This window comes from Pecten maximus, chromosome 7, assembly GCF_902652985.1.
Source record: "Pecten maximus chromosome 7, xPecMax1.1, whole genome shotgun sequence".
Taxonomy (NCBI): domain Eukaryota; kingdom Metazoa; phylum Mollusca; class Bivalvia; order Pectinida; family Pectinidae; genus Pecten; species Pecten maximus.
In genome coordinates, this window is record NC_047021.1 from 38,851,623 (window position 1) to 38,873,359 (window position 21,737).

Here is a 21,737-nt window from a genome sequence, read left to right on the forward strand (position 1 = left end):
TTGACAGCCTAGTACACTAATTGATTTTTAAAGGTATAAAAGAAAGAATTTTAACTGATTAATTGTTTCTGAATTCAGTGTCGAAAATTTTGAAATCTCCCTCCCAAATAAAATACCAATTGTTAAATGGGAAGTATATTAGATCCTGAGTACAGGATTTTAACCAACTGTACCCTGAGGACTCTGCTGGATCATCAGGGACACTGGACATGACACCACCCTCCGTATCTCATCCTGTAGCCATTTTAAACGTAAAAGTTTCAAGGTGTTATTTATTTTCTAGGTTTCCCAGCTAGAGGCCTGTACCTACATTAATCAAGATGAATTGTCATATTATAATGAAAATTAATATAAGAGGATACTCGAACTTGTTCTCTACTTTAAGAAAATAATATACAATTTTGATAGGGGAAACTGCCTATCAACGGGTGCAAAATATAGCAAAAATACCAGTTTCATCCACACTTCATTTAAGTTTTAGTTTTAGACTTAAGGCCTGCATGAGTCCACTGCAAATTTTGTTCACACTATGATATATATCTCTATCTCACCTGGCTATCCTCTGGCTATATACTGGACACTGGACTTACATAATTTACAAAAGTTGTCTACACCAGTACATAACTGTCTGAGTAATGACCCAGGAATTCCATGGTAGTCTCTTCTTCTTCCTGAGGTCATGACCTAGGCCCCCATGGGCTAAGTGAGGTCTGACACCTTAAAATTATATATAGCTGTCAAAGTAATAAGTCTTCATACAGCGTATATCAGACACAACCATCCATTTGATACTTCTCACCCAAAAATTAATGATTCGATGACTAAAGCTGTTTTGGCATGCACATGTACAGTTGATAAACGTAAACCAGTTTTTACACTCTTATCTATTTTGGTACAGACACATGCAGATTACTTCAGCATTACAGGTCAAATATCTAATTTTTTCCTCATTCTTAAAATATTCTTGAAATAATAAAACGTAAAATTTGATATATATTTTGTCATGATTAAACTTTATCTATTTTACAACAATTGCAAAACAAGATATATCAACTTATATTAATCACTCTTGTTGGCCCGGATGGAAGTGCGAGAATAAAATATAAGGCCCATTAAGGGTCTTAGTGTGGAAGGAAACCAGTGTATCCCTGCAGGAAACCCCACATGGTCATGATCAGGCAGCTGCAGGTGACCCATACCTTTTCATGTCCAATTGGGAAATCAAACCCCGGCCACCTAGATGAAAGTTAAGTGTGAACCGCTATACCACCCGGCCACTCCTTTACACTTCTTGGTCAAGTGACACTGCACAAATCTATATATACATTCCTTTATTATATACATTGCTTCAGAAGAAAATAGAGAGATAACATAAAGAAGGGCTATCACACTTGCACCCTACTTGCAGAATTATAGATTAAAGATTTATCGTGAATCTTCTCCCAATTCTGATAAGAGAATGTCACTGTATTCCACTTTAGGACTTTTCCTGAATGAATTGAATAGATGCTATAAATAGAACATGATCTGTCATTTACAAGAAACAATCAAAATAGTATTTTTATCTCCTTCAGGTTGCAGGAATAGAACAATGGATTACCAGGTAGAAGCCCTACACCTTCCCCAATACCCAGTCATGTTTATCTAACATCTGGATAATACATTTGTTCTGTACATCTCGGTAAACATGATGCCTCACATCACTGTGTTTTCATAATTACCTATAGCTACCGCAGTTATATCAATCCTAATGAACCTACTCCCACCATTGTCCCTCATTAACCCCACCAACAAACCTATTATGGCTATTCCCCACCCCACAACCTCCCTAACCCGAACCACAAACCTACTCCTCACCCCTCTCCCTAACTCCACCCACGAACCTACTACCCATGCCCACCCTCCTAGCCCCGCCCACAGACTTATAATTATTACCCATCCCCTACCTCATTTACTCCACCAACAAACCTACTCCTCACCCCTCTCCCTAACCCCACCCACGAACCTACTACCCATGCCCACCCTCCTAGCCCCCACCCACGAACCTACTACCCATGCCCACCCTCCTAGCCCCCGCCCACAAACCTACTACCCATGCCCACCCTCCTAGCCCCCACCCACGAACCTACTACCCATGCCCACCCTCCTAGCCCCGCCCACAGACGTATAATTACACCCCATCCCCTACCTCACTTACTCCACCAACAAACCTACTCCTCACCCCTCTCCCTAACCGGTGTACCCCACCCACGAACCTACTACCCATGCCCACCCTCCTAACCCCCGCCCACAAACTTACTACCCATCCCCTACCTCCCTAACTCCACCAACAAACCTACTCCCTACGTATACCCCTTCCCTAACCCGGCCACCCATGAACCTATTCCCCACCCCCATATCTCCCTAACCCCACCCATAAACTTACTACCCATCCCCTACCTCCCTAACCCCACCAACAAACCTAATCCCTACCCCCTCCCTAACCTACCCCTTCCCTAACCTACCCCCTCCCTAACCCCACCCTTGAACCTACTCCCTGGTGTATCATTATAGAATTCCTAGAAGTTAATGTTTGAACTCAAACAGTAAAATATTATCTTTTTTGTCAAATATGGTATATCTTCAGGATTGAGATTAACCATCCCAATGAACCTACGTACATACAGTACAGTACAGTACAGTAATTTATAAGGTGTATCAGGGCTGACCTTTCACCCCTTTGTATACACATTCACCTGTGTATTTCTCATTCATTATGACCATTCCACTATAATTTGTAGGGAGGGGCAGGTTCTAAAGTAATTTATTGACAAGCATTTTTATGAATTTACTGAACATTCCTGAGGACAAAAATATATTGATATCTTCCCACAGGATTCAAATTTAACTTCACCTGCAATGGATAAAGAACAGACTCATCCGACTGGTTTTTCTTCCAATTACTCAACAGTTTCAGACAAGAAGACTGATACTTAATTCAATTGGTCGTCCCACAGATAACATACAAGACTCCAGTTAAATAGATTGATGATGCGAAAACAAGAAAATGTTAAAGCTATAGTTGGAGCATCTTCTTAATGGGGACAAAAACACACATGTGCACCTAAATTGTACTTGTATGACACATACATATACCAGTTACAGTGCAAGTCGGCATAGTTACATATTTTAAGAACCATTAATTGGACAAGTCATTAAAATAGTGGTTTCATAATTATATATAGACTTTGTTTAAACTTAAATATGCATATAGATCTACCCAGGTATATATTTTTAAAATGAATTTATCATTATTCAACATCACTCATGAATTATTGATGGTTTGATTTTCCTGCTAATGAAACAACGGCTAGCTACTTCATCCTCCATGGTACCAACATCCCCAGCATCAGGATCTAATACAATTCCAGTGTCATATTACATGCAGTCTGCCCTCAGTGAACTGGTAATGTTACCAGATGGCCACAACATCAAAACCTGGAGCAGGATTTGATATGCCCCCTGAGTCCTGAACTAGACAGTACTGAACTGGCCTCTTGAATCACCAAGGGATCTACTGGTATCCCATGCCAGGAAGTCAAGATCATATATCATGGACTCTCATGATCATCACTTCATTATAGTGTATATCATAACACAAATGTACATATACATATACAGAGGCAGACTGTTGACAAACTGAAGTGTCCTATCGTTGACACCAAAAGTCGTTGAACAATACTTGTGAGTTTTAATTTTCGCTCTACATCAGAAAAAACTAATGATTTCTCTCTCACCGAGCTAAAAAGTGGGGGTTATCTTTCCAAAATAAAGAAAAATCTAGAAAGTTCTTTTATTTTTCAAGGAAATATATTCCATTTCTTGAATTTTGCAGGGAAGAAATAAAACCTTTGTGAAAATATTCCTCAGAATGAATGCTTTGTTTGTTTGTTTTTGTTTAACGTCCTATTAACAGCCAGGGTCATTTAAGGATGTGCCAGGTTTTGGAGGTGGAGGAAAGCCGGAGTACCCGGAGAAAAACCACCAGCCTACGGTCAGTACCTGGCAACTGCCCCACGTAGGTTTCAAACTCGCAACCCAGTGGTGGAGGGCTAGTGATAAAGTGTCGGTACACCTTAACCACTCGGCCACTGCGGCCCCTAAAGAATGAATGCAACAAGGTAAATCAGTATGATATATCATGTCTCGTAGGAAAAGGAGGAGATGAATCAGTCTCAGGTGGAAGGGCTGTATGAAAAGTTCAGACAGGGTTCAGTTTAGAGAAAGTTCTGTGATGACACAAATAAACTGAAGAAGTATGTGTGTGAGAGGAAAGAAGGTTGGTGTGGTAGGGGGGGGGGGGGGGGGGTAATGTCCCGATTTTGTAACAATAAAGCATTCAAATATCTCTTACATTAAAAGCCTACCAATATTACATAAGCTTTGTCTTTTTTTTGTTACCATTATCATTCCATCGCCATTTCTAAACAAATATTTACTGAATTTTCTTTTTTACAAATGAGATGCACACGTGTACTCATTGTACTGAAAAAAAAATATATTCAGTATGAAAATAAATTTACAGAATATTAATTTCACTTGGGGTTGGGGTCATGTACAAATTTGATAATTACAGTTTCAAGTCATATATCATATATCAACATACAACATAATATTTACCACTGAAATACACAAATAACTTTCACGTGTGTACGGTAGTCAGTAGTACACACGTTCGGGCACCTGTCATGTTTTCCGTTTTTGAGACGACCCCTAAAATAATTAATTGAATGGGGCCGGGTACATGCCCACCCCGCCCATCGGTAGAATTATGGAGTGTCGTAAACAATTTTACCTCTTTGGCACATTCAAGTTCATGCTTGATAGTTTCACAGTGAGCCTCGACATCCTCAACCTGCTGCTGAAGACGTTGTTTTTCCTCTAACACAGCCAAACCATATTCTGCGGCCTGGACTTTTTCCGTCGTGGTTTCGGATAATTCCAACTGGAGACGTTCGATCTCTCGTTGAAGATCCTCCATGGACGGATCTTGACAGCTGTGGTCCGACATCTCGGTTCCTGGGCTCACTGAGACTCTACATAAGGACGAAAATTGGAAGAAAGTCTAAGGGAACTGATCCCTTCCCGTGCTGGTAGCCATGTTAATTTATGCAGCTATGTCGGCGGTCACGTGATTTTGTACACCGTCGCATCATACGAAGCAGACGGCTTTGGTTGAGATCACCTTGGCCTGTGGCTAAAATACGAAGGAATGGTCAGAAAGCATGAAGAGATATATTCATTAGTATTCAAAAACTAAAGATTAAATACGTTTTGAGATATTGATAAGTTAAAGCATTCAATTTGGATACAGTAATGTGTACGTCACTTGGTTTTTTTTAAAAAGTTACAAGTACATACTTTGTACAAAAAACGTACATACCAGTAGTTCACTGCCTATGGAAATACAAACATTGACAAACATCCTTTACAACAATTGTGTAACAAACTCTAAAAAGATCTAATGAATTAATCATTTATTTATAGTATTGCATTTTGGCTGTAGGTTACGACAGGTCGTACAAGTCACGAACCCCTTTCATCATTTCCTTAGTACAGAGACTTATATGAAAACATTAATATTTTAGTAAAATCAGAGCCATATACAGATATATATACATGTATATATCTATATCTATATATGTCTCTGGTAAACTTAAGAAATTGCGTGCATTCATTAAATTTGACATCTGTTTTACAGTATATTTCATATATTCTGATTTCAAATTGAAAAATATATAAAGAAATTTTTAAAATATCATAACTGATGATTTATCACAGACCTATATAACTATCGAGGTATCTGGATCACAAAATTAAGGTATCTTTTATTTCACTCGACCACACACTGTGTGGAACAAGTGGTTACGTTTACACCTGAGAGCTAAGTCTATACCATGATTGTTATGAAGGTCTCTGTCTATGTAAACTATATGGTAAATACATGTAAATTGAACATGCATATATTTATATGTGTATATATAAGATTAAATAAAAACACAAACCAGAAAATCTGGTTTGTATTTTAATTTAATTTTATGTATGTCCCTCACCAGGACACTATTTACTTTTGATATACAATGCATATACACATATACATGAATATACAACTAATTGAGATTAGTATTAACAAAAGCAAGCCATATACATGAATATACAACTAATTGAGATTAGCATTGACAAAAAGCAAGCCGTATTGTCATCAGAGACCTCAATATATATTAACCTACAATGTGGTCTCTGTCGTCGTTAAATCACAGGGACTTGGCGCGAATTTCCAACCCACGGTCCATATATAGATAGATAATTATTAGGTAGACGTGTGTGTTATTACACAGGTATCTTCGCTAGCCAAGGCTTCTGATTACGTTTCACTTGTGGAGTGAAACGTAATCAGAAGCCTTGGCGAACAAACATGTTGCACAGGGGGTAGGCGCGGACCTACGTCACACAAAAATATTTGTCACTTGTCAGATAAAAATAAAATGGCCTTTCCCGAATATGACCCATCCCACGACTATATATCCTTGACCTACTCCCTGTGTTCTTGATGCATCCGGAAAAAAGATATTTGAAATTCAAATACTGCCATTCGGACTAGCGAAATACCAGATCCGGATAAGTCAATGTTTATGCATACAAGTAAAATTTGAAACGTACTGGTCAGTGAATCAAATGACGCAAAAGGTTAAAGGAGCATCCTTTGTTTGAATAAAGTTAAGGTCGTCAAAATTAAACTTACTGGAAAAAATGCATTTTTAAAGCAGTAAAAGTTATTATCTTTGCATTAATAAGGCAGTTTTACTCTCAAGATAGACAAAAGTTTTTCAAGTATTAAGTCCTGAAAATTCTTAATTCGACCCGAACAGAGATATATATATGTACTAACTAGTATCATAAGTCTCTGACCCGAAGAATCACTTATTACCGCAAAAACATGGTATTTGTATACGATATGCATTTTTCTTGTACATTTCATCGATAATATCATTACATATAGGTTTCATAGTTAATTTTATGAAATTAGTGATAATTCAAACATTTTTGGAATTTTACATTTTTCATAATTTTGGATTTCTTCGCCGTCTTATTTCTCTTTGTAAAATGTCATATTCACAAATTATTTGATTCCATCTAAACCAGCCTTCTGTCTTTTGATAGTGATATGTATAGTTCCCTTTTTCTCATTGCTATCGGATTAAACCACACACAATATGTATGTACATTTATCTTTTGATGTTAATTGAGTTACTTAAATGGTCAATCTAATTAAAATCTAGATGGTCATTCTCAGTACGTTACATGAACATCTAACAACATCCCATATCTCACCTGGCTGAAATGTGACCATCTGAGTACTAAAATGCCACCTGTCAATCATTTGTATTAACTCTAGCTTAAATACCATGTGTAACGTTTGGTAAAATTGATTAGAACCTAGAGTTCGGACTGCACGGGTCAATCCATAAATCACCTGCCAACTCCTAGAAAGTTTAAATACTAAGGCCAAGGTACGATATATTTTTTACAAATTAAGCATGCGATTGTAATACAATAATTTACTTCAGCATTGATGTCATTTTTTTTTAGTTTCATCGGGGTATGAAACAAATTTTGTTTGCAAACTGTATGAATCCGCGTAAAATTTTACTGGTTTTAAATGGGATTCTTTTTCTCAAATCAATAAGCAACGTCAATTGTCGTATTGTGACATCACATTTTTCGCGCCATTCTCAGAATTTCTTTCATAGAAGAATGAAAAGAATTTTTCGACCAATCACATTTGAGTATATTTACCATGAAAACAAAGAAAAATTAATTATTTTTGTATGATGTAACATTTGGATTAAACATCATAATCATATATGGGACAGACTAATCTGCTGAAGGTGTCAAGCACAGTAACTGTCGGAATGGACAAGCCCAGTTAGACCTTGTCTCTATCCGATGAGAGCTGTAAGGCATGGACAGGTTAGTCATTTGACGATATAGATAACTTATCAAGATCCATGTCTGGTGTCAGGGCCAGAGGAAACTCGGGCTAACCATGAGCTATGTGTCAGAAACACCACTACCCCAAAATGTAGTTCAACTTTCAATGCATTAATCTTGTTCTTGGTTAAAATTAAAACAAATATATCTTGGCCAAAGCTGGGTGCACTGTATATGGTATTAGTAAGTCTGACGTTTCCACATTCAATATGGTGAATTCAGCATTGGAAATCACTATCGCATCCAAATACCTTTGTATAGAAAATCTGACCAGAGGAAGACGTTTCTCAACATCTCTTTTACAAAGGCCATCTATGAAATTTAAGTTTCAGTTATCTGCACGTATATATATACGTCCAGAAATGTATAGCATCCAATTACGGTCAAAACAATTTTTTAGTGTTCATGGCTTAACTTGGAATTTTTTAGTGAAAAGCCATGAAGTTCCAGCGGGGAAATTCTTATCGCTCCGACACACCTAACAAAATTTCAACAAAATTTTAATTTTCACCCTGTGCGCTGTCTGCCAAAGCATTCTGCTTGCTTGTTGGTGATTAGAACGAATATTCATATCCTGCCTACACTGCTCTCTGACAACGACCATCTGTCAGAAATTGTCCGTCCGTCGTCCAGTCTAGAGAGCTACGTTATTGCAGCTATAGTTGGCGATCTTTTGCTTCACGGGCGATAGATAGGTTATTCGAACCTGGCTTTTCACTAAAAAAAATTCCAAGTTAAGCCATGAACTCTTAAAAATTCCAAGTTCCAGCGGGGAAATTCTTTTCGCTCCGACACACCTTCTGAAAATTTCAGAACAAGGCGAAAAATACATAGGACTGAAACAATGTGTTGTAAACAGATATTCTACACTGTCGGTAAACATTTTTCCAACCGGAGTAACGCAGGGCTTTCCAATATCAATATTTCAATCAAATCCTTAAAGCTAAGTGGCCAGAACTCTGAAGAAAAAATTACTATACCCAAATTAGAACTTCATGCACCTGCATATTATCATAATACACCTACAAATTAAAGTTTTATGGCAGTCAATGATTATGAAATTGCGAGGGGGTGGGGGTTAAAATTGTTGTTGCTGTTTCATAAAGGACAGTAAGGTTGTCACCTTTTGCATTATCTTCAGGTAAGTTCCTCGTGGTCCTAAGTTACATTATGCCGATCAAATAATAAGGGTGACTGATAGGTTGGTAGCATGCTGGGATGAAGGGTTGCAAAGTTTGTTCAAATGAATGACCTTGAACAACTTTTCAAGGTCACTTAGGTCAGATGTTTCTAAACGACTTCTCAGTAACCAAGAAGCCCTTGGCTTTCATATTGGATTATAGTAGCATTCTGGACTGAAGGACTGTCAACTTTGTGCATATCATAATTTTTTGTTTCTTTTTCTTTTCTTTGGGGTTTTTAGCCCACCATCATCAGATGGTGGGCTATTCAAATCGCCCTGCGTCCGTGGTCCGTCGTCCGTCCGTCCGTAAACAAATCTTGTTATCGCTAATCCTCAGAAAGTACTGAAGGGATCCTTCTCAAATTTCATATGCAGGTTCCCCTTGGTGCCTAGTTATGCATATTGCATTTTGAGACCAATCGGAAAACAACATGGCCGACAGGCAGCCATCTTGGATTTTGACAATTGAAGTTTGTTATTGCTATTTCTCAGAAAGTACTGAAGGGATCTTTCTCAAATTTCATGTGTAGGTTCCCCTTGGTGCCTAGTTATGCATATTGCATTTTGAGACCGATCTGAAAACAACATGGCCGACAGGCAGCCATCTTGGATTTTGACAATTGAAGTTTGTTATCGCTATTTCTGATAAAGTACTGAAGGGATCTTTCTCAAATTTCATATGTAGGTTCCCCTTGGTGCCTTGTTATGCATATTGCATTTTGAGACCAATCGGAAAACAACATGGCCGACAGGCAGCCATCTTGGATTTTGACAATTGAAGTTTGTTATCGCTATTTCTCAGAAAGCACTGAAGGGATCTTTCTCAAATTTCATATGTAGGTTCCCCTTAGTGCCTAGTTATGCATATTGCATTTTGAGACCGATCTGAAAACAACATGGCCGACAGGCAGCCATATTGGATTTTGACAATTGAAGTTTGTTATCGCTATTTCTGTGAAAGTACTAAAGGGATCTTTTTCATATTTGTTATGTAGGTTCCCCTTGGTGCCTAGTTATGCATATTGCATTCTGAGACCAATCTGAAAACAACATGGCCGACAGGCAGCCATCTTGGATTTTGACAATTGAAGTTTGTTATCACTATTTCTCAGAAAGCACTGAAGGGATCTTTCTCAAATTTCATATGTAGGTTCCCCTTGGTGCCTAGTTATGCATTTTGCATTTTGAGACCGATCGGAAAACAACATGGCCGACAGGCAGCCATCTTGGATTTTGACAATTGAAGTTTGTTATCGCTATTTCTCAGAAAGCACTGAAGGGATCTTTATGAAATTTCATATGCAGGTTCCCCTTGGTGCCTTGTTATGCATATTGCATTTTGAGACAAATTAGAAAACAACATGGCCGACAGGCAGCCATCTTGGATTTTGACAATTGAAGTTTGTTATCACTATTTCTTAGAAACTAATGAAGGGATCTTTCAGAAATTTCATATGTAGGTTCCCCTTGGTGCCTAGTTATGCATATTGCATTCTGAGACCAATCGGAAAACAACATGGCCGACAGGCAGCCATCTTGGATTTTGACAATTGAAGTTTGTTATCGCTATTTCTGATAAAGTACTGAAGGGATCTTTCTCAAACTTCATATGTAAGTTCCCCTCAGTGCCTAGTTTTGCATATTGGGACCAATCCGAAAACAACATGGCCGACAGACAGCCATTATCGCTAAATCTTAAATTTTATATATAGGTTCCCCTTGTTTGAAAAGTACTAGAGGGCTGTTTCTGAATTTACACAGATTAGTAAGTCTTAGAGGAAGGGAAAAGTAGGGAAAAGATCAATCTGACATGGAATCTATAAAGATCATTCAATGGTGGGCGCCAAGATCCCTCTGGGATCTCTTGTTTTGTTTTTGTTTTGAAATATCGCAAGAGTCAAGTGTCAATATACCTTTCTGACCAATGAGGAGACACAGGGTTGTGATATTGGACATCAATACGATCTTCATCACCAATTACCTATTGTACATCAACTTTTAAAGTCGCAAGAATAAATCTTCTCTTCATAAACTGTAGAACATGTCAGCGATACAGGTATTGTGTACTTGTTTAAGTTTTTTTTTTCGCATATCTATAACCCTTTAGGTATGATTATGAAGATTTCGGCTGCTTTCCAATAAAAATGTGTCATAAGAAATTCGAAGGAGTTATATAGATTACTTGAAGAAAGCAAGCTTAATTTCCAATCATTCTATATATGTAATGTTAATTAAAACAAAAATAAAAACAAAAGAATATGATATGGAAAGGTCCTTGGTACTGTGGAAAGTCAGTACCCAGACCCATGCCATATCACAAATTTTTTTTTTTAATTTACGTTTTATATGCGGGCACGTGTGATTTCATGTGATACACTTTCCAGATTTCATACTTTATTCATCACTCATACATGCTAATTGTGTATGACAAGAGGTCATTGTACAAAGTAACCATTGAACATGGCCGACACAGATTCCACTTAATTTATAACAGATGTATCGTAAAGGATTGCAATAGTAGATAAATCCAGCTTGATTATGATTTTTTAGGGCAAAACTTGAAAATAATACAGCATTTACTTGCGGTAAGTCTTGTGTGGATGTCGTTCACTACTTTATAGAATGTTACCTTTTAATCAATAAGATACTCTTATCCAAAATTTTAACTCTTAATGTTAAATTCAATTTGGAAACAATTTTGCTTGAAAACTTGCATCTTACCTTGAACCTAAATTATTCAGAGGCCTTAAGATATGTGCAAATGTTTATTAAAGCCAGCAACTGATTTTGTTAGTAAAAACATATTTATTATTATAGAAATATGCATGTTTTAATTGTATTACTAGTCTTCTATATGTAAATGTTTATAGGGAGAAAGTGTAGATAAGTTGTTATAATTTGTGCATTTTAATAGATCCTTTGTTAAAGTTAAACAATAAAAATGTATAAATGAAATCTAGAAACATTATATATTATAGAATAATTAAGACTATTTTTTAAACAGAAAACAGCCCTTTTATTTAATTGATGAAATTTTGCAATATTCTGGAATTTTTTTTCTGAACACATACAGTGTATGATGATACAATAATTAAATATTAATATTAAGTTAAAATTTGACAATGACTCTATATACAACATTTCTAATATCTATCCATAGCCTTCTTGTTCAGAATGTAAATGCATGCTAGCATGCTTGATATGGTGTTTGTAGAGTTCATCTAAGGCACTGTTCATCTACTTAAATAAAATGACAATGAATAAGTAAGATTTCTAAGGCTATATATATATAGCTATAGAACAGCCAGTTGAGGAATACCGAACCTCCATTTTATAAGATTGGACATTATGGACATCGGTCAGTTGATGACTAACCAAGTTTTAAAAGTTTTTAAGACAAACCAATGGAACCATGTCAGTTTTAATGTCCCATGGTCTCGCCGAATCAAAAGAGAATGTCGTATTGGGGTTAAATTTTCATTGAAACATTCGAAGGAACATGACAAAAATGTTTTCTTCTTATAAATATCGAAAGAAAATACAAATACTGCGTGTTATAATATTTTATTTACATTTATTTATGATTTATTTTAATTATAGTTTTCCATCATCAACAAAGGTGAAAAAAAGACATTCATATTCATTGTGTATTTAATATCGTTGATTTCTTTATGAAATCAAAACAAAATTTAGGTCCTCACCACCACCACTGAATAATTATTTTTTCTCTTGAATCAATGTTATCAGAAGCATGATAAAAAATCTCTTTGCTTCCACAGAAAGTGTCAGACTTTTCGACTTACAAATACCCAATATTACCTGTTTGATGTTTATCAATTACAAAATAGTTTATTTGGCTACTACTGTGTTCATTTTTGAAGATTATTATATCTGAGTTATTGCCCTTTGTTCATTTCTAAAACAAGAGTATGTTGCCTGATTATAACGGTATATAGATTATATTTGTAGCTGGAGGTAGCCTTACTCTACATTGTAGATATTCCATAGACGTTCCAACCAAAGCAAACACTGATTATACATGTAAAGAATCTCTCCTTTGTGATGTTGACAAGAGATATCTCGATCCCAGATAAGGCTTGAGTTTCTTAGTTGAGCATGATGCTTGAGTAGTAATTAAACTTCATACATCTTATCCGTAGGGTTGAGATATATCTCTACATCATACAAGAAGATTAATTTTTTTTCTCTTTCTATAATATACTACAATATAATTTACAATGTAGATCCACTTCTGAACATGTGCAGTATCTGCTGTTAAGACCCTAATTAGTCGTCACAATTGATTTCATATTTAATATATTCCCCACAGCAGTGAAGTTAGGGGGTATATAATGGAATCAGGCTGTCTGTTCCTCCATCTGTCTGATTACGGGATCATGTCTAGATCCCTCACCAAGTTTTTATCAAAACTTCATGGTTGTAGACATCATAATCTATAGTCTTTCCAGTTATGCCCCTTTTACTCAAATTGTAGACTGAATTTTGTCCGTGCAACTCCTAGGTTTCATCCAAACTTTTCAGCACCTGCATCTGCAACTTTTAGCTCATCTGCCCAACCAAAAGTCAAAGAATAAAGATATTTAACCGGTGTATATTCCAGGAATGAAGCACAACACATTGTGGGAAAAAACAAACCTTGACCCTTATTCAACTTCACAGGTGTCAAATTTTTAAAATGCGCACACCAATCCCGATTAAAAAGCCTACAATTAATTAGCTTGTAGGGACCTGGTATTGAAGCCAAAAAAATGTGTATTCTTCTGGTTCACCAAATGGCCTTGTTTGTGAAAAGAAGTGACCTTGACCTATACTCAGTGTTACAGGAGTCAACACGTGCAAAAACTCTGGAGAACCTTCTTTTGGTTATAAGGTGAGCAATGCAGGCCCATTGGGCCTCTTGTTTATATCCATATTGTTATAACAGTTAATGCTGTGTCCGCTTTCTTATGTGTACAGACAAAATATTGTAAATTTTGGAGCAGGGCTGTAAGTCAGCTTTTCTGGCGACATACAACACAAGTGCAATCAATGATTGTGAAAGCTCACCGGCGGCAGCAGATCACACTATGCACTAATTTTTTATGTCTGTATAAGCATGTCATTTTGAAATTGTACATCACATAATATTGCTCCTAGACCTCTAATGGATGTATAAACCAAATAAGAAGGGTGTGGACTTACAAGCTTTCCAAAAACTTACCCCAAAATCTTTAAAGCGGGTTTTGGTGCCAAAAATATTAAATCCACAAAATGGTAAAATGCGGAAAAAAAATACAATTTTTTTCTGCATGATTTTGCAGATAATGTCACTCCTGAACCTCTAATGAATGTATAAACCAAATTAGAAGGTTGTGAGTGTATACTTTTTGATCGACTTACAAGCTTTCCAAAAACTTTAAGGTGTGGTGGGACGCCAACACCAATGTAGATAAATTCACCCCTCTGGTAGGTTGATGTTTTGCTCTTGAAATGCACAAATGTGTACTAGGAACTGATCATTGATGTCAGGAGAGTTAAATTATTTTTTAATTTGTTTTTTTATCGAGTTACCTATTGCCATCACTTTGGTCAGTCTTTATCTATTGTGTCTATTTGTAAACAATTCATATTTCCCACTTCTCAAAGACATTGAACCAACTTTAATGGAATTTTCAACCAAAATTGTGAAATAAGTTGGAAAGGACCGAAAGGGATGAAGTTGACAGGCAAATTCAAATTTTTTCTCTAGACCCAGACATGGTAGATGGAAGGGTCTTGATTAAAATATGTTATTTGGGAATTTTTAAAAGTCAGTAAATGCCTCCCATGTCCCATGTCATGAAGAAGTGGCATACATTTGCAAATGAATGTTTATCTTATAGTGTAAACAGTCAGAATTCAGAATGTGTGTTGGGATGCCATGATCGGATGGCCATGCAAAAGATATACGTATATTCCAGGTTTGGATATGGCAGCATGTAGTGTAGATATCTCTCAATACCAATTAAGTTGGTAAACACAAAAATTTGAATCTGGTTTGATGATAAACAAAGTTCAATACCTAAGTTTGAACTTTTTCTCATCAACTGGGGACCAAGGGGAACAACTCTGCAAGAGCCATGTACTGCTTTCTAGGAAATTAGAATAACAAACTTTACAAATATGTATATGTCAAAATCCAAGATGGCTGCTTGTCGGCCATTTTGTTTTTCCAATGAAGCCATACCATTATAGAACAGGTATACAACTCTGGATCATGGAAAACAAAAATTTGAAATTTTAGTAAAGTCCATACCGTATTCTCGAGAGAATAAAGTAACCACAAACTTCCACTATCAAAATCCAAGCAGCCTAGATGTTTATCATTCAATCTCAAAACTAAACATACACAACTAGGTGCCAGCACACAAATTTGAGAAAGATCCTTTCAATACTTCTCAAGAAACAGCTATAACAAGGGTTGCTTGGGACGGACAGACTACCAAGGGCAATTTGAGCAGCCCACCATCTCATGATGGTAGGTTAAATATATCCTGTGAATTTTGAAGTGAGGAAAAGAAACTATTGTTCTTATTGTACTGTTGAAATGAGTAACACTGATTACGATAAATCTTCAGTAAAAATAATTTATTTCATACATATATTCAATTGAAAATATGAAAGTGAAATTCATCAGTACATAAATTTCATCAGAAAAGATAATTTATACATTTTTGTCCCAACTACATGTGTGTACATTCTCTGTACTACAAACAATTCTATATACATCTTGTATATCATACTATGGTTATACCCATAGCACCAAATAATCAGTTTGGTCACGACTCTGGAAGTCGTGCGACATATTGTAATCTCTTACTTGTCGAATGGACGGAATCGATGATAAATAGATGTGCGTTTCAACTTTAAAATTTACAATGATATACACAAAATAGACGATATAATGATAATTCATCAAAGTTATTATTAAATAGGCGATAATGATGATTCCATAAGTCATCAAATTATTTTTTCTTTAATATTAATGACAAATCTAAAGAATGTATTTTCTGTACTTAATGCTATTGGTGAGGCTAGGTGATATTTATGGGTTAACGAAGATAAAAATTTCTTTATTTTATAAAATGAAAAAAATGTATTTTACAGTCTATACATAATTAAATACATGTATGAGGAAATTTGTGTAACTGTCATGTATTCTTTTAAATTTTTCCTCTGAATTTTCAACTTTTGATATCTTAATTTTCTTGTTTTGATTTTCATCGTTAAAATTATAAATTTATAAACAGTTTTGTCAGAATACAAGAGGCTGTACTAGACATTGTAACTCAATGTTGCTGTAGTTGTTCACATTCGATTTTACATAAAAATAACAAGTTAACTTTTCTTGAAACAAGATAGTTATAAAATAGAGCACAAAATGTGAATATATGTACAAAATGTATATGAAGTTTAAACTAAGTACATGCAGCTATCAAAACAAATTTCAAAACAGGTTTACCAAAAACTTCTACCCGGTAATATACAATTCATTGAATTTTTTTCTATAAAGATACTGAAAATATTTCACCACATAAATGTCCGAAATAAAATAGCTTAATTGAAAAGGCAAGAAATATTCAAAAATATTTTGAGGATAGAATACCTTTTAATATAAAAACACAAAAATGTTTATTTTTTTTATTGTCAACAAATATCTAATACAAGTCAATTAATAGAGATCATATAATATAATCAAAAATCTTAATACGGCCTTTTTCAACTACTTTGTAGAATTTTATAAAATCAGATTTCTAAACATCTTTATGATAATTATTATTTTCTGACATGGCCTTTTTCTAAAATGTTAAAGAAACAGACGAAATCTGATTAAAAAAAACATATACTTGTAATCAGTTTTCATTTATTGAAATGTAACCTCAAAATTCTATTATCACAGAAATGCTATAAAATCACAAACATTTAAAGTATATGAATATTTATAAAACAATTTTTTTTATAAATAGGATAATCGTCATAACAACAATAATTCAACAAACAAACAATTAAAAAATAATAATAAAATCTAAAAAAAAAACTGACATCAATTTTGACTATAATCATTTCAAATTACTATGATACTGTGCAAATACAAATAACATTTACTATCTAAATGGCTAAACATAGAACCAAGTGAATTTCTAGGGGGACATGCAGAGATGGTTAAACTCTTACAAAGGCAATAAATGTTTCTTATGTAGTTTATACTTACAAATACATATATTGAAGCACAACCAAAATTGTAATGCATATTGATTTTTGGTCTTTGGTTTCTGTATATCAAATAATATATATAATTAAATGTATCAAACACATTATATAAGTTGTTCGGTTTAAGAGAAAATTGCATTAGGAAAAATAGAGCACTTTAAAAGTACACACACCAACAACACATAGATATTGTGTCCTAGTCTCGGTTACAACTGGAACAAGGACGTTAAGCCCCATCAATCAATCAAATATATAGATACAATATACAAATGACTCATTAAGAATCTCTTTTTTTGGCTAAAACTAAAAATATATACTGTAGATAGTTCTTCATTTGCATTTTATATTTCTTAAAGCACTATTTTTAATACTCACAACATAGTTTAAATAGATATCAAAATTTTTCAAAAGTTTAAAATATATCATTATTTCTTGTTAATGCTTCTATTGAATTTATAATTTGAAGAAATTCATCAAAACTCAAATATCATGACATTTTTTATCATCAATTTAAATCAGATACAATTCATCATTTTTGTTTTGCAGAGTAGAATGACAAGTACAGCAAGGAGTCATGGCCCTTGGATCACATGCACAAGTAAATTGAATTAATAAAAATATGTTTGGAATGCAACAAAATAATCACATATTTTGTATCCACGAACATATGACAAACAAAAAGTACATAATTTGAGTTTATTGACAAATTGACCTTTCTCCTGTGAAAATCATGTTTTGATTTAATTGAGCGAATCTTCAGTTGCTAAATACCATATTTGACCAAATAAGCCCACTGTGCTTTTACAAAAACACAACAGGAGTAAGCTTAACAAAACCATGAACAGGGAAACACTTCCTTGAGAAATCTGGGTGGAAAGTTATAATAATTTGTTTTCATATAGGGCCTATTTTTATGTAGCAAAACAATCCAGAGCCTTAGGTTTAAAGACTGGAGATAATGTTAGCAGATTTGTGAGATAAGGAAAGTTTATAAATGTATGTATCAACAAGCGCAAACTTCCTCTTTTGTTGAAAAAATCTGGGGCAGGGGCGTTTATTACATCAAATATGGTAATTATGTTTTTCTTCCTTATAGTTTAATCAAGTCAAAGGTTTTAACACTCCACGACCACCAGTGAACTAATTGTCCTTTCATACAATACAAAATACTTCCTAACAAAGCATTGCATGTCGATGACATCAATGAATCAAATTTGGCAGTCACATGTTATTTCAGGAAACTGATAGGTGATATTTATGAGACCTTTAACTCTGTTTTCCACACCTTGGCACGACCCATGTTGAAATCTCCTTCCCCCTCAGTTTCCAGTCGTTCTTTATATTCCATCAAGGCGTTCATACTCAGGGGTTCCCAGGGTGTTGTATAAGACTCATAGTTATTCACAAACTTCTGAGGTAAAGGTGCTGATTCTGAAAATTAAATTAAGATTATCACAAACATGATCATTTTCATGTCGTATGTATGGATCATTCACTGAATTCAAAAGGCCTTTGAAAATGACTAAGATTTGTACTTCCTCTTTTATATATGTACCGTACTTATTTTAAAGTGGTCAAAACTGGAAAACTACAGAGATCTCCAATTTGAAAAGCCTTCACATTGTAAAATTAATTTTGATTTGGATATAAACTAATTTGTAAATTAATCACAGAAGTAATTAAGATATTATATAAATTTCTCAATACTGTCCGTTTTTAATAAAAAAAATAAAGCAAAAAAAAACAAAAAAACAAAAAGAAAAAAAAAAAAGAAAAAAAAAGTGATCTATTGGGTGTGATGAGATACTGCAATGGAATAATATGATACATTTTGAGAAACAAAACAAAACAAAAATTCCAGATTTCCTGCATCTTAAATTCCAAAGTCACTGGACCATAAATTCTGGATGATGTGTAAATGTTGGCTGTATTGAGATGTTCACTTTGTGATCTAACTATATACCAAGTTTGGTTTTATAAGTTGCACATATCCTTTTTGAGCAAAAGATCTAAATATTAAACTTTAAAGTAAAATGTTGACGCCAACGCAAAAGTAACAGCATAGTCTCGCAGGCAAGACGATAATCTCCAGTTTTTGGTTACAAATTTTGCTCTGGATATCACTTACATTAATTACTAAAATAAACTGGAGACTCTGGTCTAAAAATAGAAACTTTTAAATGAGCATCTTTTATTCATAATGATTTTATGGTTCCCACTGGTTTCTAACAATATAACCCTGACTAAATTGATATTCTGCCTTCTTTGATGTCAGAACAGACAGGTGTTCTCGTATCAATAAATTATCAGAAAAATCAAAATCTGTGAGTCAGTAGCTAGGATAAATGTAATCAAGTAGTGTACCAATCCGTACCTGCTCGTTTACTGGAGGTGACGGAGGTCTCCGACATGCCCCATTACTGACTTGGACTTCAAGTCTGGATGTCCGCCTGCATAGGGACGTGGAATATCCTTATATTCCCGATCTTCCTTAAACTTGTCCGCAAATTGACCTTTGACCCTAGAATCTTTTTCTGTCATAAAGATATACTTTGGCCTGGGGCTGGGCTTTTGTTTTCTAGACATTAGAAGGATCAATTCATCGTCAAGTTCCTCTCGTGACCAAGGGTCCTTCTGTTTGCTACTGTCGACCCGCGGCGTTGCTGTTTGCCGTTTATTCTGTAGCCACTTGGTGTATTCTGGGATAGAGTCATCATCCTAAATATTGTGAGAAAAAAAATCATAATATCCGTGCAAGTGAATATTAAGAGTCTTGCTGAAAAATGTACGACAGCATAATATAGTGTTGATCATCTGAAGTTTGTACCAATGTACCTAGTACAAACTCCAGTAATGAACTGTCCTCTAAATCTCCATACTTTATAATCCAAAATTAAATTGTTCAATGTAAATTTCAACCTTTAATTAGAAGTTTTATATAGATTGTCACTTTTGCATTGACTTACACTAATATCTAGCCACGATGGTAGATATCGGCCGACTGAGTTATCTTCCCCTTCCGCGAGGTTTGGAAGAGGGTTGTTATGGCTAAGGATCCGTGTACGGTCCATGTTGCTGATAGAGGCTCGATACATCAAGTCCATTTTGTGTTTGTTATGCCGAACACCAGTGAGCATCGACTCATCCTGGAGTCTCGCCAACTCTGGGACCTACACAATAGTTGGAAATCAATAAATGAATCAAAAAGTAACAATGAGATATATGAACCTGATAAAAAGTACTTTATTGTCTCAGTAACTAGGTACCCTGTTGCTATACACACACCCTGTAACTAGGTACACTGTTGATATATACACACCCTGTAACTATAGGTACACTGTTTCTATACACACACCCTGTAACTAGGTACACTGTTGATATACACACCCTGTAACTAGGTACACTGTTGATATATACACACCCTGTAACTAGGTACACTGTTGATATATACACACCCTGTAACTAGGTACACTGTTGCTATACACACACCCTGTAACTAGGTACACTGTTGATATACACACCCTGTAACTAGGTATACTGTTGATATACACACCCTGTAACTAGGTACACTGTTGCTATACACACACCCTGTAACTAGGTACACTGTTTCTATACACACTCCCTGTAACTAGGTACACTGTTGCTATACACACTCCCTGTAACTAGGTACACTGTTTCTATACACACTCCCTTAACTAGGTACACTGTTGCTATACACACTCCCTGTAACTAGGTACACTGTTTCTATACACACTCCCTTAACTAGGTACACTGTTGCTATACACACACCCTGTATCTATATATGGTTCATGGTCGCTCTAATTTAGACTAAACCCTGTAACTAGGTACACTGTTTCTATACACACACCCTGTAACTAGGTACACTGTTTCTATACACACCCTGTAACTAGGTACACTGTTTCTATACACACACCCTGTAACTATATATGGTTCATGGTCGCTCTAATTTAGACTAAACCCTGTAACTAGGTACATTGTCCCTCTTCAGCCTGAACAGAAGGAATTCCACAAATGAGACATATCTGTTCACATAACTGCACCCTGAAAAATAATTTGAGTTAAAAAGGAAAAGAAAGAAAAAGGAAGTCTAGTCGTCTAATGAAGCTTATAAATCTTTTACATTACAAATTGCAGTCTGATGAAGGTTTGTTAAAAACGTATAAAAAAAAAAAAAAATCTCTCAAAGTCAAACATTTGATGAACTCACATGACAGAAAATAAAAAAACAAACATAAAAAAAAAACCTTCAGCT

The 21,737-nt window shown here is 35.2% G+C and overlaps 2 protein-coding genes and 1 long non-coding RNA gene across 8 annotated transcripts in view; 1 reads left to right on the forward strand and 2 right to left on the reverse strand.

Moving 5' to 3' along the window:
• The window catches only part of LOC117330797 (protein bicaudal D-like), a 31,679-nt gene extending 26,519 nt beyond the window's left edge, over positions 1-5,160 (reverse strand). For 3 of the 4 annotated variants that reach the window (XR_004533406.1, XM_033889288.1, XM_033889287.1), the window contains exon 1: positions 4,835-5,160. Coding sequence is in view for 3 of the 4 variants with exons in the window: in XM_033889288.1 (XP_033745179.1) it covers positions 4,835-5,050 (216 nt within the window). In the remaining variant the exon portion in view is untranslated. The remainder of the gene's footprint in view (positions 1-4,834) is intronic. The other variant, XM_033889286.1, reaches the window with a different exon arrangement.
• A 10,662-nt stretch (positions 5,161-15,822) lies between these two features.
• LOC117330799 overlaps positions 15,823-21,737 on the reverse strand; it is a 99,687-nt gene continuing 93,772 nt past the window's right edge. For all 3 annotated transcript variants that reach the window (XM_033889292.1, XM_033889289.1, XM_033889291.1), the window contains 3 exons: positions 20,431-20,634; positions 19,839-20,182; positions 15,823-18,895 (listed from right to left, as the gene is read on the reverse strand). In XM_033889292.1, the coding sequence (XP_033745183.1) occupies positions 19,847-20,182; positions 20,431-20,634 (540 nt within the window). In that variant the 3' untranslated portion in view covers positions 15,823-18,895; positions 19,839-19,846. The remainder of the gene's footprint in view (positions 18,896-19,838; positions 20,183-20,430; positions 20,635-21,737) is intronic.
• LOC117330800 lies at positions 21,199-21,670 on the forward strand. Its single transcript, XR_004533407.1, has 2 exons — positions 21,199-21,343; positions 21,376-21,670. It is a non-coding gene; the product is annotated as an uncharacterized LOC117330800 (long non-coding RNA).